Source organism: Rattus rattus, chromosome 2, assembly GCF_011064425.1.
Source record: "Rattus rattus isolate New Zealand chromosome 2, Rrattus_CSIRO_v1, whole genome shotgun sequence".
NCBI lineage: Eukaryota > Metazoa > Chordata > Mammalia > Rodentia > Muridae > Rattus > Rattus rattus.
In genome coordinates, this window is record NC_046155.1 from 161,071,251 (window position 1) to 161,096,939 (window position 25,689).

Below are 25,689 nucleotides of genomic sequence, written 5' to 3' on the forward strand. Positions count from 1 at the left end.
CTCCGCTCTAAGGCAAACTTTGAACTGGACCAACAGGTAGAGGAACTTTGTGAAGGGGGAAAAAAAGAGGATTCGTTGAACAGGCAGAGCCTCGATGTGTTATTAGGTGTTGAAAACACTAAAATATTAATAATTGAAATGTGAATGAATGATTGCAGTCTGTAAATAGAAACTACAAGGAAGACGGTCCAATCCCAAAACAAATGGGAGGACGCTGCCGTATTGCATAATTGACATTTAATAATTCATCTTTTTATTATTGTTTTTGCTATAATTCCTTAGCATTATTATGGCTAGGTAAGTCATGAAACTCAAACGTCCTCTCTGCCCGCCACCCATCCCCACCTGATGCTATTGCTTCTTCCAGCCTCTGTACCTGACACAGTACTAAGCTCTGCTTTTATTTCTAGGGATGGAAGAAGCGAGTCTGTGCCTTGGAGTGTCCTCGACGGCACCGGAAGCTGAGCCTCATCTGAGCGGCCCAGTCCTCAATGGCCAGTATGCCATGAGCCAGAAGTTGCACCAGATTACTTCCCAGCTCAGCCATGCCTTTCCTGAGTTGCACCCGAGGCCCAACCCAGAAGAGAAGCCACCTGCGGCCCTTGAGGAAAAGGCCCACGTGCCCATGAGCGGGCAGTCCATGGGCAGCCAAATGGCATTGCTGGCCAACCAGCTGGGCCGCGATGTAGACAACAGCCTCAATGGGCGTGTGGACCTGCAGCAGTTCCTCAATGGGCAGAACCTAGGAATCATGTCTCAGATGAGTGACATTGAGGATGATGCCCGAAAGAACCGGAAGTATCCGTGTCCTCTGTGTGGCAAGCGTTTCCGGTTCAATAGCATCCTCTCCCTGCACATGCGCACTCACACCGGTGAGAAGCCATTCAAGTGCCCCTACTGTGACCACCGCGCGGCCCAAAAAGGAAACCTCAAGATCCACCTGCGGACCCACAAACTGGGCAACTTGGGGAAGGGGCGCGGGCGGGTACGTGAGGAGAACCGTCTGCTGCACGAGCTGGAGGAGAGGGCCATCCTGCGGGACAAGCAGATGAAGGGCAGCCTGCTGCAGCCGAGGTCTGATCTCAAGCCCTTGGCACATGCCCAGCAGGCCCCGTTGGCCACCTGCAACTTGACCTTGCCTCCTAACCACAGCGTGCCCGACGTAGCCCATCCGGCACCGTCCCCCAAGCCGGCCAATTTGCAGGAGGATTCGGTGACCCCGGCTGCGGGCTTCCGATGCACCTTTTGCAAAGGCAAATTCAAGAAGCGAGAAGAGCTGGACCGCCACATCCGCATTTTGCATAAGCCCTACAAGTGCACCCTGTGTGACTTCGCAGCCTCCCAGGAGGAGGAGCTCATCAGTCACGTGGAGAAGGCACACATCACTGCGGAGTCTGCCCAGGGCCAAGGCCCCAATGGTGGGGGAGAGCAGTCAGCCAACGAGTTCCGCTGTGAGGTATGTGGCCAGGTGTTCAGCCAGGCTTGGTTCTTGAAGGGCCACATGCGCAAGCACAAAGACTCTTTTGAGCACTGCTGCCAGATCTGTGGCCGGCGCTTCAAAGAGCCTTGGTTCCTGAAGAATCACATGAAGGTCCACCTCAACAAGCTGTCAGTGAAGAACAAATCCCCCACTGAGCCTGAGGTGTCGGTGCCTATGGGTAGCCTGTCCCAGGAAGCTCATGCCAACCTGTACTCTAGGTACCTCTCCTGCCTGCAGAGTGGCTTTATGGCCCCGGACAAAGCCAGCCTGAATGAGCCCTCCCAGCTCTATGGTAAGGGAGAGCTCCCAGCCAAGGAAAAAGAGGTTCTGGGCAAGCTACTGTCGCCCATTTCCAGTATGGCTCACAGTGTCCCCGAGGGGGACAAGCACTCCCTCCTGGGCTGCCTCAATCTCGTGCCACCACTGAAATCCAGCTGCATCGAGCGGTTGCAGGCAGCTGCCAAGGCTGCAGAAATGGACCCTGTGAATAGCTATCAGGCCTGGCAGCTCATGGCCAGGGGCATGGCCATGGAACACGGCTTCTTATCTAAAGAGCATCAGCTCACGCGCAACCACGAAGACCCTTTGGCAAACGCCGGAGTTCTGTTTGATAAGGAGAAGCGGGAGTACGTGTTAGTGGGAGCAGATGGCTCCAAGCAGAAAATGCCTGCTGATTTGGTTCACAGCACTAAAGTGGGCAATCAGAGAGACCTGCCAAATAAGCTCGACCCTCTAGAAGGCAGTCGGGAATTCTTGTCACACGGGCTCAACCAGACGCTCGAATACAACCTGCAGGGTCCCGGGAACATGAAAGAGAAGCCCACGGAGTGCCCGGATTGTGGACGGGTTTTCCGAACCTACCACCAGGTGGTCGTGCATTCTCGAGTCCACAAGCGGGACCGCAAGAGTGACGAGGATGCTCTGCACGTGGGTGTGGGCCTGGAGGAGCGGCGAGGCTCAGGCAGTGACCAGGAGTCCCAGTCAGTGAGCCGCTCCACCACACCCGGCTCCTCTAACGTGACTGAGGAGAGTGGGGCCGGAGGTGGCCTGTCGCAGACCGGAAGCGCCCAAGAGGATAGTCCACACCCCTCTTCACCATCTTCTTCAGGTAGGTTAACAAGAGGAAAGGGGATTAGTAGAAGGACTTTGCCTCTTTCCCAAAACTGCTTGGGTCTCTCTGCACAGTGGACTCAGGCCTTTCGATTGTTCTGGGCTTAATGTAGCCGGACTACAAAACGTGGCGGGCCAGAGGCTAGACAGTGTCTATTTCCTTCAGGGTGATGCCCTACTCCAAAGACAGGGCTGTCCTTTTGACCTTGAACCATGGCTATCAGCAAAAGACAGCTGAACCTCATTCCCAGTGGTAAAGAGGTTAGCATGCTTTTCGATGGGCTCAGTTTGCCCTTTCCTGGAGCTGTTCAGTTCCATTTGTAGTCTAGCCTGGTTCTTAGCTTTGCCTCTGGAACCCAGGAGCTGATGTTTGGCATCCCGACATGGATGCGAATGTGGAGGGTAACCATTCCTAACCCCTTAATTGTATCCACACAAACCTTTCATCTGAGAGTTCTCTCCCAGCCTTCCTCCTCTACATCCTGTCCCGTTCTGAAATTCCATGCTGGCCCACCTGCCCCGAGAGAGTCACACCCCTTTCCTCTCGGTTGGTTTTAGCCAAGCACAGAGGTTTGAAAACACAGATGCATGCCTGCGCGTCTTCAGCGGCACTGCCTTGCACGGGCGATACAGTTCTGGGGTCTAAAATAGCAAAGCAGAAAAATCTGTCATCAAAAATGTCTATGAAATGCTGAAGCATCCTGGCCCTGTTTGAGGGGGGAAAAAAGAAATGGAAGGAAGGAAAAATAAATATACTAGCCGAAGATGGCTGAATTAAAATCGCTACCTCAGAGCAGGTAAGAGGTTGCCTTCCCCTGTATTTCCAAAGTCCCTTTACTAATGGATAGTAAATTGAAAGTTATATCTCCAGCCCTTTATAAAGAAAGCACCTTGCTAATACTGTAATCATTCTACTGCCTAACAACAGAGGAAATCATGCCATAACAAATACCCTGTTACTAATGGCAACATTGATTTCCGCAATCAGCCATTAAGTCTAGAAAATGAAAGACAGTTTGAGGCACCTCGAGGCACTGCATTGCCCACTGTTAAAGATGTGGCAGTGTGCTGCTGAGGTCATTTTTTAAAAGTTTTCCTCTCTCTCTCTCTCTCTCTCTCTCTCTCTCTCTCTCTCTCTCTGTGTGTGTGTGTGTGTGTGTGTGTGTGTGTGTGTGTGTGTGTGCGCACATGCACACGCATGTCTTGTCCTGCTGTCATTTGGCTGTTACTTCTGTTGTAGAGGCGATTCACTGCTGTAGTGACTAACTAGATGCCATTACATTTTGTGGAAGGATGTCCCCTCACTTCAGCTTCCATTTCTTCTAGAACAAAACTAGTGCTTGAATAGAGTAGGTGCATGTGTGTGTGCGTGTGCGTGTGTGTGTGTGTGTTCACGAGTGTGTGTGTGCCCGCTTATTGCAAGCCTTTAAAGAATTGTTAATACACATAAATCTGAACGGCACATTCCAGAGATTCCGATAGCACTTAATGCTGCTGCTTAAATACCCATGAAACACACTGTCTGCTCGTGGAGTCCTGGACTCGCTGGCGATTTATGACTGACGAGATGCTCCGGGAGAGTCTAACAAGGATGTGAGGACCACGGGAGGATGAGGTCACACTGCACGGAGGGGCCTTGTTGTGAGGGAAGTTGCGAAGTTGTCCTGCCTGGTGGGTGGATGGGAGCTGTTGTCAAGATGGGTTCCCCACGTGTGGGTTGGTGAGCTCCAGACATCTTGCTGCTGTCTCCAGGGACTCTTTCCAACCTCTTGGAATGGGGTCTCTTCCACTGTTGCATCAGGGGTGGAGGTCAGGGATCAGACTGGATTCCCTAAGCTTCTGGAGCAACATGGTTTTCCCTGACAGATTCCATTCCTGCTAAAACAAGAGGGCCTTAGCATAAAATCCAATACCAAGTGTTCGGCTCTATTCAGGACGTGTTTACTATGTTTTTATCACCTTCTGGCCAAGCGATAGCCAGCCGCTTGCTGCTTCCCCATCTCCAAACATTCTACTGGAACAAAAAACACACACCAAACCCAGACTTATTTATTTATTGTTAAGAGAAGCAACCTTGGTCAAAAGTGATTCATACTTGGGCTGGCATTTAGCTCCTCACTTTCTTTTCCTCGGTGCTGAAGGATTTTACAGTGAATACTGATTCTTTCATTTGGGGTTTGACTTCTTTGTTTTTCTTCATATTCAAATCAGACCCTTTCATAATTTCCTGAGTGAGTGGGGAAACGGACGGCGTGCCCACTCCGCAGCCCGAATCAGCTGCGTGTCTGAGGGCATTCGGGTTTGGCTGGGATTTAGGATTCTCCACCAAATCCGGTTCATTTTCCCTCTTTCTAACAAGTGCGACTTGTGTAAAGTGCAATTCAAAGATGCATTTAAATCAAACTCTTGACACAATGGGTATTTTTATTGTTACCTGTTAGAAACCTGCAAGGTGAAGGGGAGGGGAAAATTTAAGCCCTTAAGTAAAGGGGGGGGGAAAAGTACTTATTAAGGCTTCTATTAAGAATTAACTGCAAAACACGGCCTTACAAATTTCTCAGAGTGCATAACAATGTCACAAAACTTCATTTGCATGGCTTGATTCTTTTTTTGTTGAAAACTGGGTCAGTAGGGCCTGAGAAACTATTTTTTTCAGATCTTAACCAATGAATTCTTCTTTATAAGTCGCTGCTCTTAACATGATAGTAGTTTTGAATTCATCATAAAAAACCTTTTTAGCAGAGCCTCTTAGAATAGATCTCTAGAAGAAGGCTTACAATGAGTGGCAGAGGCGTCCTTTGTTATCTGATGTAATTCTTTGCAAAGGAGGATTGGGAACCGAGTGGCTGTTTTAAAAATGTCTTGCTCAGACCGAGACGAAGAAGGGGTCAAGTTTGCAATCAAACAGTTATTGCCGAGCTGGGCGACTGTCACTGGCTAGGCTAATGTGGGGTGCAGCTGTTTGTTATGTGAGCAAAAGAATGTTTGAATCAGTGAACATGTGAAAATGATTCCAGTGAACCAGAAAATGTGTTTGTTCTTTTGCCTCTCCAAACTGCTGGGAACGGAGCGTAAGATCAACCGAGAGAACCAGGACCTCTGACAGGCAGAGGGGTCATATTTTCTAACAGGAAAGCAAGCAGCAGGACTTGCCACACAGATCAGCCCACCCCCACCCCCATATCCCTTTGTTGTTTTTGTTTGTTTGTTTGTTGTTTGACTCATTTATAATTTCACACCATAGTACATGCCGTTTGCTTCTGTGCGCAATGCAAAGTGAAACTATTTGGAGAGCAGCAGCACATAAATTTTACTCTTTTATGACATTTAAAGAGCGGGGCGGCCGTTCTGATGCCTCCTGGTTCTCTGGCTTGCCTGCAAAGGCTCTGATGGCATTAATCTCCACATCTTTCCCCCAAAACGTCCTCTCAAACCAGGGCTGTATCCCAGCTTCTGCTCTGAGTCAGAAAACAACCGAAGTTCTGTTTCTTTCAGATTTTGCTTTGGAAATCATGCCTGGTATAATTAAAACTTAATGTACTAAGAAACGATACTGTTCATTATATCCAACAGGGCAGTTACCTTCCGAATCCCCCATCATTTTGGAGTGGGGATAATTGAAGTGTTGATGGTGGGAAGGGGGTAATTGAATGCATTGACCCTCCGTTCATTAAATAAAGTCAGCAAAGTTGCATGATCAATGGAAGCCAGGGAGGGAGAGATACGAAGATGGAAATACCGTTAACCCCTACTTCTTCTGCTATAGCATTTTGAGTTGGACAAGGATTATTTGATCAGCTGGGCTAAAAATCCTTGGGGGTTGGTCTGCTTTTGTTGCTGGAACGCATTCCTGAGATGCTGGGTCTCCATCCTGCCTGGGCCCATTGACCACTGCATCAAAGGCCTTTATCCAGACCTCGCCGCAGTACATCGGTGAAAGTGATATGATAGATTTCTTCCTTTCCCACCTTCTTCTCTCCTGTGACTCACCTCCCCGCCCCCATTCAAGATAACCACCGCCTGCCCTGCACAAACAAATCCAAGCACTTAAAAGATGTTTTTAAAAACAAAAGGAAAAAGAAAAATCTCACTCTGAGGATTAAGATCTCCCTTTTCCTTTTCTCTCTTTTCTTTTTAAAAAATTTTTCCTTTTTTCTTTCTTTTTTCTTTTTTTTCCTTCTTCTTCTTCTTCTTCTTCTTCTTTTTTTTTTTTTTTTTCTTGTGCATTCCAATTGTTCTTAAAATATTTGGCAATGTCAATTAGTAACTGAGCAGAGTTAGCTGATGAACACAATTTTCCAGTAGACTGAGCACCCTATTGTTGCCGAGCGAACAGCAGATTTCTGAGGTCATTATCATTCGCTGGTTGCTTGGCCCAGCTGCTTCCTGCTGCAAAAGCCAAACTTTATACTGGAGCTCGGGGATGGCTGCAGCAACAGGGGGCTGGGAGGGGGAGAGGGGAGCTGGCTGCAGAGCCATAGACAGTCATTATCAGCAGAGGAAACAGAAAGCAAAAAGTTTAGAGGCCATTCCAGGAAAAACTGCTGGGGTATCAAGCTCTGTCACCCCTTTGTCACCAACGTTCTACCTCCAGGAGGGGAGTTAAAGGTTGGGAGAATGCCCCCAGGGCATGGTGGTGATTGACCTCTTGCAGGGTGCAACTTTGGGGAACAATCATTCCATTTATAAACTGCCTTAAGGACGTTTAACCCACCCAAGAGTATGGGTGCGATTTCCCTCACGGATAGATGAGACACTTAAGTTTTCAATTTTAAAAAGTCATTTTTGGATGCTTCTAGAAACTTGAAATGAGTAAGCCCGGGGACGGCAGGCAGGAAGCAGCATGTCATTTTGCAAAGGGACCTTTGAACAGGGGGTAGGCTGAAACTCCTTGAAGGATAAAATTTCATAGGGGGGGCTCACTCCTATGCCTGTCAGCTTTTCACTTTTTCTCTGCCCTGACTCCGGACCCCCACCCCAACCCCAGATTCAGGAGCTGTTTCACGGAGTTGAAAAGCTGCACTACTCTTTTTTTCTTTCTTTCTTTTTTTTTTTTTAAGCTCAGCTGTTAAAGCCGTACACCATATGCAGCCCTTCCGTCCCCGCCGTGGGAGCATGTGCAGGCAGCCACCGTGTTTGTGGAGATTTACGGAGGCCCAGCCTGTGTGTGCCGAAGCAGTGCCCAGGCAAGACACTGGCCAAGGTCCTTCCTCCAAGTTGATGATTTGGTGGCCTCCTGCCTGGACGGATACACTGGCTGAGACTCCCGGGGAATATCCAAGAGGGCAAGAGTCAGAGGCCTGGGTGTCCTCCCTCAGTCTCTAGCTCTTCTCTTCGTGGTGCTAAGGTGGTCAGTCCACTTACCTGGGGTAGCTTATGATGTCAGCTGGCTGTCACTTCATCCCCTTCCTCCTGTAGGGGCCAAGTGCTTCCCAATACTTTTCAATCAACTTCCCATTCCAAGGTGGATTCTCATTGCTTTGTGTTTACCAGCAACTATTTGCAGACATGCAGTGACACTCTGGGGCTTCTGCTGGGACACTTGCCCCATCCCCACCCCCCGTGAATGGGGGCTGTAAGCCCTGCTTCCTTTGAGGCTGTATGCTGCTGTCCCTTAGCAAACCAACCAGAGAAAATGCCACCCCCCCCAGCTCTGACAGTCTTCACATCAGAAGAATGGCAGAAGGGACTCTGGAGGTCTTCAGCCTCTCCTAGACTCTTCTAGTTTGTGGACACCATTTGGGGGCACGGATAATTAGGTTCCAGGCCTATGCTTGCTCGAAGCCCAGCCAGTGTTGAGTTGATGGGCTCAGTTTACCTGTATGAAGGCTGGGCGCCCTATGGTGATCTCCCCTTTCCCTCCCGGTGTGCTCCGAGGGGTGCTGTGTTCCAGCCCACGGACCTCTGAGACCCCCAAGGTGCCCCACGATGCTCACTCAATTGAGGAATTAATGGCCATTAAGTGAAACATGGTCGAGCAAAGGGCAGGTGACAATGAAGCAAAGAATTAAGCTGTCAGCTTTGAAAATGTGGTGTGACGCGTGGTTCCCATTAGCTGGAATGGGAATTTCCAAGTCACATCCCGGCTGACTGCCACCCTTTTAGGTAGGCTGGGGCTAGAATGAGCAGTTTGCTTTGTAAGTGGGCACACATTAAGTTCGTCCAGAAGCAGGCGCGGTGAGTTCAGGAGCTGCCTTTCATCCGTTGTTCCCAGTGTCTAGGCCCGTAGGGAATTCCACTCACCAGATTGACTTCACACGTGCTGAACTGGTGCAGCATCTGTTTGCAGGCTCTTCGGGGTCCTCCTGCTCACCCCAACCCCTTCTTCATCGGGTAGGCTATCCCCTGAATCCCTTCTTTGGCTTGTTTTGTACCTTGCACATAAGAAGTACATTTTCTGGAAAGAATGCTGGAATGTGCCTTAATTTACCTCCTTGGAGGCCCCAACTTCATGTGGCTTTTGGGAAACTTGGAAGCAAGGCTAAATTTTGAGTCCTCAGTTTTACTATGGGAATTCTCCACCAATTCCAGACGCTAGACTCCCCAGGAAAGTTGGGGATCTCAAGATGAAGAATATGGGATCCATTGAGAACTCACTTTTCTTTTTCCTATTTATTTATTTATTTATTTATTTATTTATTTATTTATTTATTTATTTTTGAGACAGGGTTTCTCTGTGTAGCCCTGACTGTCCTGAAACTCGCTCTGTAGACCAGGCTGGCCTCAAACTCAGAGATCCACCTGCTTTTTGCCTACCGAGTGATGAGGTTCAAGTCGTGTGCCAACACCACCCGACGAGGACTCAAAAGTTCTTGACACCGCTTTGTAAGAGCCGTGTGGAGCCATCTGGCCTGCGAAGTTAGAGAAGTGTTTTGACTTTGGAACTGTGTGTAAACGTTGAGGGTAACAGTTTGAGACAATCGTGGAGGTGGACAGTCGCCGTTGGGCACTCACCTAACTAGCGGCGACAGCCCCGAAATGTGCCTTCTCCCAACCTGCGGCTTTCTGGTTACCCTCCCAGGTCCTCACCACCCGTGTCGGTATCTGACAGGCATTTCCCACCTCTGCTGAAGCACTAAGCATGGCCGGGAAGGAAAATGGCTGGCAGTGACTAGAGAGTACACAAAGAGGAGCTCTCCAAGATGACTGGAGTGAGGAGGGTGGGTAGGCAGGTGGCGGGGGCTTTGATCTCCCCAGGAATGATCGTGGCTGCAGCTGAGAGGAGCCGAGGGTCTCCCTTGCCTTTTCCTGGCAGGATGGGATGGTGGCAACATTTACTTAAGCTGTAGAGTCTGGCACAGCCGCATCCAGGCGCCATCTGGAAGGCCCTTCTCAGAAAGCCACAGACCCTCCCCGTGGAGCGCAGAGGAGCAGTACTTGGGCAGAGTTTGGGAATTTTTTTTTCCCTTGGCCATATCTTGAGCATCCAAGCACCTGAACAGGCTGAGGCCCCTCTGGGACTCCCATAGAGCTAAAGTGCGGACTTTCCCTCTGCACTGCTCTGGTTAATTCTAGAGGCAGATCTGGCTTAGGTTGGCTTTGTCGGGGGACACTTAACTGTCCCGGCTGCCTCTCCACCTGTTTATTTGGTGTGGCTTGTTGCTTCCTGCCTTTGCTCAACGGTTCTAGTTAAGTATAGATACACCTTGGAAAAACAAGGCCCATTCATGTAACTGAACTAACCGTGCCTCTCTCTCTAAATGTCCTGGGGGAAGCAGGATCTAGAATTCAGTGGCTAGGATCGTGACAGATAGGCCCAAAGTGTAGAGATCCGATACCACTCTTTACCTGATTTGCATCTTCAAAGGGAGCACCAGTGTCCTGAAGCTCTGAGTGTCTAAACTTTGTCCGCAGCTACCTGGCGGGTGGCTGGGGCTCCTCTACAGGAACTGTGCTGAAATTGAGGGGAGTGGCCTGGGTGCAATTCAACTGGCTTCGGTACCTTGCCTTTTCCTTACCAAGAGAACGTGAGGGCTTAGCTTCTTGTGGGGCCCTTGGGGCTCTTGTGTGACATGTGACATGTGTCTGGGAGAAGTGAGAGACACAGCACAAGCTGACTCCTTGGCTCTGCTGCCCACTACTACACGTGGCAGGGGTGGGGCAGGGTGGGAGGGGCTTCTCCCTGAGCAAAGCGCTCTCTCCAGTGAGGGTGTGAGGAAGTGTGTCGTGGGTGGCCTTGGTTTACATACCTTGTCACCTGCTTCCAAGGATCAGGGCCCTTTTTAACAATCCTTGTGAGGCAGCGTCTATGTCGGAGAAATCCTGTTTCCCTGTGACAGGTCTGGGACACCCACAGAGGAAAACATCCATTCTGTCATAGAGGCATCTTGTACCAATAGGATCCTGGCTGACACTCCACTCATTTCTCTCCTCTTGTCTGGACTCGGGTTCAAAGCCGTCAGATGCACGAGGAAACAGGTCCCCACCACGATGTTATCTCCATTAAGGCATGCGTGCAAGCAGCGTGTCGACGCCCTGAGCTCCGTGGCCTTTGTGTGTGGCGTGCCGATTCCCTCTGCAGTCTCCAGTCATCCCGAGAAGCATTTTGGAGCTTTTCCAACTTGCCTGTGTTGAGCTCAGTATCAAAAGTAGACAGCGGTTGCTCTCCTTGAAGAACAAGTCAGATACAGTGTTGTCTTTATCGGGAAAACTCTTCAGGGTTTTCTTTATTGGAAAAAATACCTAGGGTTTTGATAAATCTGCTTTGTCTTATTTACTTATTATTCACAATAGTGGAAATGGTCCTCCAGCTGGACTGTGGCGTGATGTGATGTCATGACCCCAGGTGAGGGAGGAGCATTGGCCTGGTTTGTGTCATTGGCAGCCGGGTCTGAACCCTCTGAAATGACCTTGCTCTGGAGCAAGGGAGGCCGCTGCCCTGGGCTGCTCTTTCTGCTTCTTTCTTCATATAAGCCAACTTTTAATCACCTCAAGTATTTGTTTAGAAGATACAGATAACTTTGGAAAATGTTGTTTTGAGCTAAGCCTGGTGGCTCATGGCTGGGAACCTGACACTCGGGAGGCTGAGGCAGGAAGATCTCAAATGCGAAGCCTACTTGTTGGCAATTCCAAGGCCAGCATCGTCTCCCTAGCCGGAAGCTGTCTCAGAAACAGAAATAAGCAAGCAAACCAATTCTAAATACAACCAGCCACTCAGGACTCACCACCAAAATGATTTTAACGTATGCCTTTCCACCCCCTCCGTCCCCACACACATACCTGACAATGTGGTTAGTGGAGAGGTCAGGGGGTACAGAGTCCTGAGTAAATCGCTCCTGAGGCATAGGTTCCATATTAGGTTCTGCAGGGCACGTGGTACCTGTACGAAACATTCACTGCCCCGTAACCGAAAGGGCATGGTGATGTTCCAATAAAGCTTGCTTAAGCATGCAGGCTTCAACCCTGTTGTCATAGCTATCCTTCTGTTTCGTGTTTGCTGTTTCAAGACAGGATCTTGCTATGTAGCCCAGGATGCTCTCAAACCTGAGAACCTCCTATCTCTGCCTCCCAAGTGTTGCAACTGTAAGGCCAACATATATGTATACATGCATACATACATGCATACATACATGCATACATACATGCATACATACACACATACATATATGCATGCATACATACATGCATACATACATACATACATGCATACATACATACTACATACATACATACATATTTTGCTCTCTTCTTTTTTCTTCACAGCATCACAGAGTAAGTATGCTTTCTGGGGGGAAACAGATACCAAGAAGAAAGGGACTATGTATAAAACAGCTTATCAGTCATGTCCACAAAGCAGAGACCCTGTTTTGGGCTTTCTCACTCTGAGAGGTAACAGCCCTGTGAACATTTTTTGCAGGTTTGCGTCTGGGTGGTTCCAATCATGTGTGCAATTGAGTACCCAGCAGTTGAGTCCGTGGTCCCAGCCAGGCATCCCTGCAGCTGCAGATGTGTCACCCCGAAGTGCTCTAAGACCACGGCTGGAGGCCGTTTCCGTGCTGGAGACTCTTGCCACAAGTAAATTCCTCTGAGTGTCCCCTGAAGTGAGCTCATTCCCCTCGCCTGGATACTCTTCCACTCATTCGTTCACTTACAGAGCACACGTCCGTGTTCAATCATTAATTCATCTGTTTACTCAGTGGAGGACGAAGCACTAAGTAGGTTCTGGATACTGAGCAACCCGTATCAGGGATGCGAAGGTGAGGGGAGGAGGGAGCACAGCCTATCCCACAGAGGCTCGCACACAGTCTAGGATCTGTCAAATGACGTGCAGTGAGGTGGACGCCTGGAAGACAGGTGACATTGTTCCAGGACTTCCCCTGCTGTCCTGTTTGTGCCCTTACATCCTAAAAGTTTAAGGAATTACCTAAGTAACTATTTATTTTAATAGTCCAGACTGGTCTTGAACACTCCATCCTCCTGCCTCACCTCCTGAGTGCTGGGATTGTAGGTGTGCATCTCCTTGTCTGACTGCAAGCTATTCCTTACCGAGCAGAAAGGAATAGCTCGTTCCCACTGTAGAGCCTGCCCAGTCTTGGTGATGCCAGGAGCACACAGACATGAAATATTTATTACTTCTGTCCTTACTCTGATGCCAGGCTCAGGAGATACAGTGCATCATTGCAGTATGGTGGCTGAAGTGACGGTCCATGGCTAAGGAAGTTTGCTGTGCTGGCTTCTCACGTAATACTGAACATGTGAGGGTTCTGGCCAGAAATGGGGTTGAACAACAACTTCTAAGGCTCTCCCCCAGCACCCTCTTTACCAACAAGGCTTCCGCTCCTAAAGATTCCACCACCTCCTAGAACTCCACCACTACCTGGGAACCATGATTGAGGGACATTCCGCATTCAAATCACTGACACACTGACTTGCCCCTAACTGTGGTCCTTTCTCCTTGGCGGTGAAGCACATCCACAGGAAGGCACTGGAGGAGAGTCTAGTTTCTGAGGAAGCCTCTTGAGAGGCAGGGAATGAAAAGCAGGAGACGCACGGGTCTCAGAAGAGCTGGGCACCTTGGCAGGGCAGGTTTTTTGAGCGAGAGCATCATAGAAAGGCCAATGTGTCCACAGGCGAGACAGAGAGGAGACTCTGAAATTTATCTCCTGGTCCCTGTCCATGCTGTCATTTTGGCCACTGACTCATGAACCGGGCAACTGTCAGACTGTGCAATGCATGTGAACCTGTCACTGGGATCCCAAGTAAGCGCTCCTGAATAATTGCATTACTTCATACTGGGATGTATGCTGCTGGCACACGCTTTGTCCATTGGACTCAAACTGACCTTCCTTTACCTAGAAACTGTGCACACCTGCTCAGAGGGGCTCTGATGAGTTCTGGGCCAGAATATGTGCCCTGCACAATACCCTCTATGGCATGCCCAGCAGAAGGCACTGTTGTGGTGGATGATGATGCCCTTCTGTGGGGGCAGGAACTACACAAGGACTCGTAGGCGACCTGTGCAAACAGATACCATCTGCAGTCTCTGTTCCTTGGTGCTTTTTCTTCTTGTGAAATGCACAGGCCTGACTCTGGAGCCAGAGTCAAATGAAATTTTTGTTTTTTAAAAACCTTTAAGAACCATCTTGAGGTGGCCAGATGGTTCAGTGGGTAAGGGTGCTTGTAGCCAAGCATACAGGCCTGAGTTCTGTTTCTAGAACCCACATGGTGGAAGAAGAGATCTGATCCTTGCAAGGTGACCTCTGAACTCTGTACACAAACACACACACACACACACACACACACACACACACACACACGAAGAAATTGGATGAGGTGGTATATGCCTTTAATCTCAGCTCTCAGCAAAGCCAACCTGGTTTACATAACGAAACCCTGTCTCAAAAACAATAATATAACAGCAAAGGAAAAGAAGAGACGGACAGCAGCTCACCGCAGAAGCTCACAGTCCACCTGGAAGCCAGCCCTGGTTCTGGTGCCCACCATGTGGCTGGGCGGCTTGAACAGCTCTCTTCCTGCTTCTGTGCCTCAGCCTATCTGACTTCACTTTGGAGTTGGGGTGGGTAGTGGCAAAGAGTGAGATCCCTTCCAATGTCCACGTTCTCCTGTCTCCTATCTTCTTCCCCTGCTTCTTTCCCTCCTCCTCGATACGATCTGAATGATTCGAGCATGAACCTGCCCCACCATATCCTGTGATGGGTTGTGATTGGATTCTGAAGGGTCTGATTTTTTAACTCTTGATGGATTCATATCGGACTGGGATTGCTGGGAGGTGTTTCAAGAATTCTTCCACTGGGTAAATGTAAATTAGGGTCCCCTCTGCTCCTTATAAGGTCCATGTGACAAACCAAAGTGCAGTTGGACCCAAGTTTGCCTGGAGAACTGTGAGTTTGTTGGGCTTTATTTACACTCAAAGATGCATGGGTGACACCAAAGCAGTCCCACTGGAAAGTCTTTGCTTGGCCTTAAAGATGGCTTCCCCATAGTCATGTAGATAGAGGCCCTCTGCAATTAACTTTCCTTGATCTGTATTCTCTAGTAACCCCTGAGGTCACATGCACTTACTACAGAATCATATACAAATGGCTGTGGGGTTGGGAGAGGTGACTGGAAACTCAAGTGAGGGTTCAGTGACCCTCGAACAATTTAAGGGAATATCCCACAGTCCCATTTTTTGATGGGCTTTGCAAGCAGGCACAGCTGGTCTGATAAAGGGACACTGTTGCTAGGAGGACCATTTTCTACAATAGGGAGAGGCAAAGGTAGGAGGTAGAGCCTGGTTACATGGACAAAGGTCACTGGGGGTGTGTCTTTGGGGTCACCTCTTGCTAGGACTTCTTCCTGTTATATCCCCCTTTCTCTGATTTCTGGCTTCAGGGTGTAAACCGTGATTTCCCACAATGCTCTCCCTTCATGCTGGACCGAACTGTCTGAACCCTGGAGCAAAAAGAAGCTGCCCCTCCCTTTGCTTATTTATGTCAGGTACTTGGTCACTGTGAAGGAAAGTCTGCTCACATTCCACAAGTTGCCATGGCCAGACTGTAACTCTGCTGGGCTCACCTTCCGTTGGGCTCAGTAGAGGACCAGGTTTACAAGTCTGGGGGTGTTACAGATCTGACGTTGTTTTTATTTTTTGGGGGGTATATGTGTGGAGAAGCTGAGACAGGGTCTTGCCACGTAACCCAAGCTGGTCTCTATCTTGAACTTCTGGAGTGCTGGGATTGCAGCTGTGTGCCACCACATCTGGGTTCTTCACCCTGATGTTTGTGTCTGAACCCCATTAGGATCTGTGCCCGGTGAGCAGGAGGCTGAGTAGACTCCTTCTGTCTCCTTTCCCTATCCCAGTCCCCCAGCATACCTGGAGGACGATCTCTACAGCAACAGAGGCCTCATTTCGACCACCATGGCTGTAGGCTGTTCTCAAATGTGGGCCCTGTCTCACTGGCCCTGAAGAGTTATGGGGTCCACCAAGGGTTTCTCAACCTCTTGTGTTCCTTGTCAACACAGGCATGATGGTGGTACTTGTCTGTCCACGCGCAGCATAGACTGAGCACAAGAAAGCATTCCCTAGAATGGAGTCTTGTGGTTGGCATGAAATGGAGATACATTTAGCTGATGGGTCGTCGGTAATTCACACAGCACCAGAAGACTGGCCTATCTGATTTAAACTCACTGGATCTGACATCAGCCTGTGATACTGGGAAAACAGTGGTCTGGTTAAGACAGGGTGGAGTTAGTATCTGCAATGGTCCTCAGGTACTGCCACCCTCTCCTCCTAACAGCAAACAGGTTGCCAGAACTCAAACTTTATACCCGTGTCTCACCAACCAGAAGAACACTCACTTCTATGGGCCTAGTAACACCTTTTAAAAAGATTATTTTAAAAAGTGTGTGCATATGTATGTGTCTGTGTGGGAGTATGAATATTAGTGCAGTGTCTACAGAGACCAGAGGAAAACACTGGGGAATGGCCACAGAGCAAGTTGTTTGTAGCCAGTTTGTGGGGCCCATTGGATGGCTGAAGTTGAGATCTTTGAAGCAAAGGGAGAGGCCTGATGGCTTTCCTCCTCTCCATGTGAAAGCAGCATATGATCCCAACTGCTCATGTGCCTTAGGTGAAAGGTCACGCAGGGGATGATGCTGCAGGCTCATGAGGAGTCCAAGTGTTCCCTGAACTGGGGGGAGGTGTCCTGCTTTTGAGGAAGCTTTTGCCCACAGCAGGTCAAGTAGCCTCTCACAGTCTGCAGCTGGAGGAGAGGCTGTGTGTAAATGGAGGCTCCGAGAGGCTGAACCACATCGCAAAGTCGTAGAGTGGCAGTGCCTCTCCCCGAGTGGTTCAGCTAGGAGCGGAGTCAGTTCAGCAGAAGACAGAAGCAGCTTGCCGTCCCCGGTAGAGCAGGCTGCAGGGAAACTGAAGGACCGCTGCTTCCGTGTTTCCCTTAGTGCTTCTGTGGGGTTGTCCTTTCCTGTCTTCTGAAGATAAAGTAAAGAAAGAAGGTGGCTGGTTTTGCCAATTTTAAGCCCCACATTTAAACTTGAAGCCATTCCCCCCAAAACCCAGCCCTGCTGAAGGTCACAAGCTCTACCTCTCTCATGGCTCAACACAGGGAGAGGAGAAAGGGGTGCAGATCCTCCAGGGTTACAGGACCATGACCCAGTGGACTTCTGGTTATCTACCTTGCCTGAGCTCACAAAAGCCTCAGTTTCCCCCCACATCGTCCAATGCCAGGGTCCCTTGTCGGGATCCTTTACATACCCTTTGTGGCAGTGTGTGGGTGGTGGGAGACAGTGAGTGATTCAGAGAGGATAATGCCCACATCAGTCCCGTCTGGAAGTCAGCTCTCCGCTGCTCAGTCCTCTCGGAAGAAGGGAACCCCACTGGCAGGTAGATGGGAAGAGAAAGGAGGCGGCTCTAATCCTCCGAGTGGGGTCAACCCCATCCTCTGAGGTGTAAATTAGGAGGGCTGGCTCATCTGGGAATCCTTCCAGAGCAGGGGCGGGAGGCTTTGTTGTCTCGCTAGCCTCCTGGCACCACGGGCTGAACCAAGCAACCTTTTCACACTGGCTGCACTAACCTGGAACGCTCTGGGCTGTCCCTGGCCTTCGCTTTCTCAAGGTTGCTTTCAGGGCCAGAGTCAGGGCTCGTCTTATGGGGGGAGGGAGGGTGGTGGATTTAGCATGATGGGTGTCGGAAGATGATTGACTGATATCTTCTCTGTGAGTGAGGGGTGTGTGTGTGTGTGTGTGTGTGTGTGTGTGTGTGTGTGTGTGTGTGTGTTGATTGGGCTGAGTGTACATCTTGAGGTAGTACTATGATACTATGATACATACATACATAGGTTGGCTCTACTCCTTGGAGGGCATACCAGAGTCCCTGTTCTTGTGTCAAGTGTTGAAGTATGTGTTGGGGTATATAGTTTGACAGCGAGAGAGCATGTGTAAAAAAGGCCCACATACTGGTATGTACTGTAAATATCACTATGGCTCTGTGGCTGTTGTGGTGTGTGTTAGGAGTGTGAATGTGTTGGCCTGATTCACGGAGTGGAGCCATGTTTGTTCATACACGGCTTCATAAATGGTGTACGTGTTGATATGGTACATGGTTGTGTTTGTTGGCGCAAGTGCATGTTGTGTGCTGTGTTGGGTGACTGCATTGGTGTGTATTTGTGCTCCAGTACAGACATGCTTATTGGGATGTGTGGATGCCTCTCTGAATGTGTAGCTCACGTGATGGTTTCTTATTAGGAAGGTGGGCTCAGCATCCCTGATGTATAATGAACTACATCAACCCTCTCTTTAAGGAAGGCTAACTAAGCCTGCCCCAGGCTCTGCCCCTCTCCAGAACTCAGAGCATGTGTATGGCGGCTTCTCCCTCCGTTGCTGGCTCATCTTTAGACAGGTGTGGCTCTGGGATTCTGGTTGGCGCATACAGGAAGCCCTGCTTTCTGGTGTCTCACCACCAGGTCCTCTGCAGACTCGCGGTCTCTTGGTAAAGTTTGGACCTGTGGTTTTGAGGTTCCCAAGACCTCAGCCAGTCATGTATGAGTTGGTCTGTCCTCAACAGTGTGGCATGTGGGCCGTGCTGGTTGACTCTATAGAGAAGAACGTTTGCTCAGCACAAAGCAGGATTTGATGGCCCCACGTCCCTCTAGGTAACAATACAGGGGTCTCTTTGTGGAGCCTGGCACCATCAGATAGCTAGGGGGACACTGTGCCCTCAGCTGAGCGTGGTGTCTCCAGGGGCATGGGAGACTCTGCAGGTTTCGGATGGGCACGGGTCATGGCTCTGAAGGTAAGCCCTCAGGATTTGCGTGATCCTGTCTGGGACAGTGATGACCTCATCCTGCCAGGGTAACCATCTCTCCAGGACCACTGCAACGCTCTAAAGGGTTCCTCCCTTCCCACCTTGTTCTGGAGGTCATGGTGAGAGTGCCAGCCGAATTAGTAAACCAGTCCTTGTCGGAAGCCAGGGTGGTTGCTCACCAACTGCTGCCCCACGACCCTGATCTGCAGAGGAGGCAAAGGCTTACATCACGACGTTTACAGCCCCGGCAAGTGACTTTACGACACCTTTATATTCAAGTGACTAAGGTCTAGGGCCACAGCGGCTGCTGTGGGTGCAGCCCTGGAGATGCGAAAGACGAGCCTTGGGAACTCCTTCAAAGGCTGGGCCTTCAGAATGGTGTCTTGGTCTTGCCCAGTGTGTCACAACCCCTTTGGAGTCAAATTATCTTTTCACAGAGATCACTTATCAGATATCCTGCATATCAGACATTTACATTATAATTCATAACAGTAGCAAAAGTACAGTTACTACGCAACGAAAATAATTTTATGAGCGGGAGTCAACACATCATGAAGAACTGTATTACAGGGTTGCAGAATCAGAAAGGTTGAGAACCACAGATCTACCTAGATCTTGGGACCCAGGTAGGTTCTGTGCTCAGAACACAGGCCCTTAGAAACATCTGTTTTCTAGACTTAGAAAGAAATGTCTATCAAGGGATAGAATGTGGAGGGTCAGGGCCACAATGCACTGGACAAAGACTTTCTGGAGGTCTCATGGAGCAAATAGACAGCCCAGGCAGCCCTGAATCTGCTGGAATTTGGTGATGCTGGGCCTTAGGGATTCACTGTCATTTGGCACATACAGGAGAGAACACTGCCATCTCTGATGGGCTGGAAGCTGGCAGGCGAGTGTGGGAGGTTGTAGGTAGCAATGGCAGAGAAGGGGGGTGCTGATTTGGACAGGGCAGATCCTTCCACGTAAGTTTCTCTTGTCTGAGCTCACTGCTGGGAAAGCCATGCTCTGTGGGGACTCAGAGTGAACTGTGAAAGCTAGGGGTTCTCCTGGAGTTCAGATGGAATGTACTAGAATTCCTAGTGACAGTCCCAACCTGGAGCATGGGAGCTAGAGAGGAGTGATACAGCCCAGGCCCTGGAGCAGTCACTTAAGCCATACTCTTCCTGGCCTAGAACCCTGTGGAATTTTCCAGTTCTGGCTTGTGGGATCAAGTCTATGCCAATGAAGCCCCATCAGCACTTGCTACTCTGTCACTCTGCTGAGGTCCCCTCACTGACTGTCACTTAAGAATATCCCACAGGCTAGGCCTTTACATTGACTGCCTCTCTAGCATGGTATCTTTTTCTTTCCCTCCCTCACTCTTTTCTTTCTTAAACAGGATCTCCCTTTATAGCCCGGGATAGGAAGGACTTGCCATCCTCCTGCCTCCCGATGATGGGATTCTAGGTATGTGCCTCTGTGCCCCCGAGGTGGACGCTAAGAGCAGAGTGGATACACCAGACACCAGCGTTTCAGAAAAGACTCCACTGTCCCACGGCCTCTGCCTTTGTTTGCAGTGTGGGGAACAGAACCCAGGCCCTTGCGCACGTCAGACAAGTGCTTTGCCCTGACGCTTCCCTCCCAGTCCTTGAGCCTTCGATCCTCCTGCCTCCTCTCTGGTTTGGGGTTAGAGGTGTGCTTGGCTGCATCCCGGCGTAGTGGTAGTTCACTATGGTGCCCGTAGTTTTTCCTGTGCTGTTGAGAAATGGAATCCCAGTCCGGGTCAGTGCTGAAACCAAACATAGAGGGAAACTTTATGATCCGGCCCGATTGCTAGGGGACACAGTGACAGCCAGTAGGTAGAGCTACGCCCTGCAGCTGGAATGAGGAAGAGGAAGGACCCAATAGGAAAGCACACACTGTGGACGGACAGCCACACTAGACGCACATATGTTCCTTCCTAGTCTAGTTTTGGTCTGCTGCTATGATAAGATAGTCTGACCAAAAGCAACTTGAAGAGAGAAGGGTTTGTTTCAGCTTATACTTCCAGTCTGTCACTGAGGGAAGTCAGGACAGACACTCAAACAGGAACTGAAAAAAAAATGGAGGGACAGTGCTAACTCTGGCTCACTTACAGTCTTATGTTCAGCTAGCTTTCTTAGACAGCTCATAACCATGTGCATAGGGATGGTGCCACCCACAGTGGATTTAGCCCTCCCACTTCATTCATCAGTCAGCATAATTTCTTACAGTCACAGTCACTGAGAAATATGACCTGAGCAATTCCTCTTCCCATATGTTTATATAGATTGTGTCACGTTGACAATCAACACTAACAAGCACAGGTCCCCACTACCCACATTTCCTTAACCTAGGAGAAGCATCTACACTAAGCCTCGAGTACCAACTGCTAAAGCCTACTTAGAGGCTCTGGGAGAGCGAGGGATTTCTTATTGGAGGAAGCAGAGGCAGAAGGCAGGGGGGGCCAGGCAATGAGATTTAGTATAAAGTCATGCAAACAGGCAGGGAGCACCGGGGACAGAGTGGAACAGAATTCGGGTGGCCTTGGCTACCAAACTCTCCTCGGTGCTGCCAGAGGCAGGTGGGGGAACACTGAGATCAACCAGGGAAGGGGGTGGGCCACAGAGAGCTTGGCTTGTGGTAACGGTGTGGAAGAGGACAGATTCATTAAATGTCAGCTGAGGATTTAGTGAGGCCATAAATAGGCTTCCATTGCTCATAGAGAGGAGGTGCCTGTGGGCCTCCTGGGACACCTCCCTGTCCCAATACCTGATTGATTCAGGTCTCGAGATTATTAACCCAGGTCTTGTAGGATTATTATCAGGTCCCCTGACACCTCTGGACCATCCCTCAACCCATGCTTACGGGGATGAGTCCCATGCCAGTGACCGTCATTGATCTCTGGAGGGTAGAAAGGGACAGGTGCTTGAGGAGAACTAGCGCTAGTTGAGGAGAGCCAGGGCTACCTGGGGTTACGTGGAAAACACCAGTGGGGGCAGCACATCACGGGTTTCTGTAGAAAGCCTCGTGGGGGTATTTGCTTGAGAACAAGCTGGAGTCCACCTGGGCCCAGCCAGAGTTGAGCATGGCCGGCTGTGTTTGGAGAAAGCAGTCAGAACCGAACAGCATCCAGTCCATAATTTCACCACTTCATTTGTAATGTGTAAAATGAGTCCACTGGTGCCGGTCCGACTGTGAGGCTCCGGTGACTGGAATGCTTGCTTCAGACAGGGCCCTCCCGTGCCTCTATGTCCCCCGGGGTCCCAGCCCCGGTACCTGTGGCAGGCCAGATCCTGTGCAACAACGTCACTGCAGCTAAGAGGGTGCAGCTGCCAAGCCCCTTCTCCTTGCTGCTACTCACCCAGCTGTTTAGAAAAGGAGAGAGTCTTTCTAATCAGCCATATGGCGTGCGGTTTTATTTGCCTTGGTAAGTTAAAATGCGCATTACTGGTCAGCATCCTGCATGCAAATTTTGACATTGCATTCCAGGAGTAACCCGCAGAAGCAGGGCGGCCGCAGGTTGGATCTGTGTAATTACACCGCTTTACCGGCTTGTAACACTGCCATCCCTAACTACTCTTGGTATCTCACCGCGACGGCTGCCCGGGGATATTGCTTCGCGACGCCTGTAGCTGGAGAAAGATTATGTAAACACGGCATGCGATCTCCAAAGTGAGTAATGAAGTTGGGTACTTGTTGCAGAAATTAATAAATGGCTGGTTTACACATGACAGAGGAGTCTCCTGTGTGCTCACCAAGTCACCGGTATGGTGATGGATAAGTGCAGTACCAGCCGTGGTCCACGGGGGAAATCCATCCTTGGCTGGACTGAGAGCATCACATGGGCAATTCCAGTCCAAGGCCTTAGCTTTCCACTTGACAAATAGGAACTCCTCCTGCATACATCTCTCTCTCCTCCTCTTGGTTGTCAGTCTTTGCCCACGCTGCAAAGGACACCCTGTCAGCCATGCCACCGCTGCCCCAGGGTTCAGGACAATGTTCCAGATGGCCCTACACCAACACTGCCATCCCCTGTCTCCCTTGTGGCTCTCAGGAAGAGGCGTATACGCTGAGATCTCAATGCCTTCGTAGAAGGGTAAGCTGGGCAGAGGAGCTGGGCTCCGTCACCCTAAGCAGCAGAACAGTCACCCTGCATGCCACGGAGCTCTCAGGCTTGGGACTTCACCTGGCTTCACTGATGATGCAATGCTGGGGAAACCACCTGAGAATGAGCCCCACCCACCCCGGAGGCTTTTCAGGGCCCTGGGGTCTGGCTTGTGAGCTTTCGACTCCATTATGCTCCGTTTCCCGTTTATATTCCCAGTCCCCTCACGCTGCCCGAAAGTGTGCTCCACACAGTGCTCCATTTGCACACGGTCAGTCTTCACGTTATTCTCCAGTACTGCGGATGGACCCAGGTCTTCATGAGTGCAGGTGCCAACTGTCCCATCCCCCCAACCCCCATCTGTCCAACACACAGAAGAAGCTTTTGTTTTTGGTATGGTGTCGCTAAGTTCATCAGCTTGGCTTTAAGGTCAGTCTGGAGCTCAGGTTGTCTTAGGGATTGTCATATTCTTGCCTCAGCATGGGACTCCGGGGATGCACCATTAAGACAAGCCTAGACATATTTTAATAAAATATTGTGTGTGTGTGTGTGTGTGTGTGTGTGTGTGTGTGTGTGTGTGTGTGTGTGTGATATGTATGAGGTAGCAGGTTATAGCATGTCCTATGAGCTGCATGCAGGGCTCTGGTCTATGTGCAGGTTCTGGCCCCCTAATACTTTCCTTTGCATTAGACCAGTGGTTCTCCCTCCCTAATGGTTCAACCCTTTAATAAGTTCCTCATGTTGTGGTGACCCCCCCCCCAACCATAAAGTTATTTTCGTTGCTACTTCATAAGGGTAATTTTGCTACTGTTAGGAATTGTAACTATCTGATGGATGGAGACACACAGGTTGAGAACCACTGCTCTAGACCTCGCTTCCCTGGATGTTCCCGGACTACCCACATCCCAGACTTGGTTCAGGTCTTGTCTTGCTCCATCAGACTCACTGGCCACTGAGGACATTTCCCAGGGCCCCTGCAGCCAAGCACTGCATTTTCCTCCTGCCCATGCTGGTCTACGTCAACGAAGGCTAGTACTTAAGAACTAGAGTCAGGGGGAGGACAGACAAGGGCCACCTCTCCTCAGTCCCTTCTGTACCTATCATCTGTCGTTATCAATGTCCGGTGGACAGCGGCTAGGATTTAAAATCCAGCATGGCATCCAGTTAGTGTGTTGTAGCCTCTCTTCCTTCTCTTGATCTGGTTTTGTCTTCCCTGTCATTTTCTAAGCCGGTCTCAGCGTCTTGCTGGCCAGCCCCTCCTACCCTCCCTTCCCTCTACAACTCATGGCTTCCTATTCTCTCCTCCTCTTCTTCTTCCTTTTACTCTCTTCTCCTCTCCTTCTCTCCTCTCTAAACAGTACCTGCAATTCTGTAGCTTCTTTTTTCTTGTCACTGATAGGACTCAAAGATAATCCCCTGGTGTGTCTGTGTGTGCACACACACTCTCACACACACGCACATGTATGTGTTTGTGCATGTGGGTATGGACATACAGGAGCCATGGTGTGCATGTGGAGGTCAGAGGACAGTTTCTGCCTCCTTGTTGAGACAGAGTCTCTTCCTTTTTGATGCTGTGCATGCCAGGCTAACTGGCCTGTAAGCTTTGCTTTTCCACAGGAACACCGGGATGACAGGCATGCAGTGTCGGGCCACCATGCTTGCCCAGCAAGTGCTTTACCTCCTGAGAAGTCTGGCTGGCTCCTCAGTCTCATCTTCTGACTCAGTCAGTCTTACCACCTTTTATGTCAGCCCAGCAAGGCTATACAGTGTACATGGTCTGTGCAGGCTGTGTCCCATCACTATAACAAAATACCCGAGTCCTGGTAATTTACAAAGGAAAGAGTTTCGTTTAGCCCACAGATTTAGAGGCAGAGAGTCCTCGAGGCTCTGGCAAGGGACCCCTATCTGCATCTTTGTTCCCCAGCCCCCTTTTCCTGTTGCCAGACCCAACCTAGCAAAGGTTTGAAGAGCTGACACATCTCTCCTCCATCTGTCCATGGGCGAGGCCGCTAGTTTCCAGTGGCGCTGGAGGGTGTCCCCCTCCCCCACCACCCTGGAGATCTACAACCCTCTGAGCACCCCCTGTGAAATGTCCCCAGACACCGGCCACGTTACAGTGACATTTGTTCAGGAGTCTCGTTCTTAGTTTCGAGCCCCATTTCTTTCTCCTGGGTTGTTAGAATGTCCTCTAAGGGTTTGTCTTCCAAAGAGCAAACTGGCTGCCGAGGGCTGGGAAGACAGGGCCTCCTGGCTTTCTCCGGCCCCTTCCACCCTGGGGAAGGGCAGCCTCCTGTCCCACCTGCAGCACACTGACGTGATCTCAACTCATCACGCGAAGGCCTTTGATCCTCAGTGATGCTAGCCCTGTGGAAAACGGGGGTCAGAGGACCCTGGTCCTCCATTTTGGGATTCTTCTCTAAAGCAGGCAAGCAGCTCCCGCTAATTTAATTTACCTGCTAGCACTACGTGTGGATTTACTGAACAGGGACGTGTAGCTGAGCTGTGGATGCCGGCTGCACACAGTTCAATAAGAACTGGCCTCCTCGAGGGAGCAGTAAGTGTCAAACTGCTCAACATTGATCCTCCATGAAGGAATATTGCTTAACAAAGAAGGAAATACTTTCCTGGTTATCTGCTTGGTCTGACTTTAGATCTGAGAAGGAACACTGAGTTGGTAGGTCCCTATCCCTACGTTTCTGGGGTGGGTGTCCATTCTCAAAGTTCTCAGGTCTT

General features: G+C 50.0%; 1 protein-coding gene across 6 annotated transcripts in view; it reads left to right on the top strand.

The window, feature by feature from the left end:
• Znf536 (zinc finger protein 536) overlaps positions 1–25,689 on the top strand; it is a 464,620-nt gene that overhangs the window by 204,645 nt on the left and 234,286 nt on the right. For all 6 annotated transcript variants that reach the window (XM_032893829.1, XM_032893833.1, XM_032893830.1 and 3 more), the window contains exon 4: positions 411–2,588. In XM_032893829.1, coding sequence (XP_032749720.1) covers positions 413–2,588 — 2,176 coding nt within the window. In that variant the 5' untranslated portion in view covers positions 411–412. The remainder of the gene's footprint in view (positions 1–410; positions 2,589–25,689) is intronic.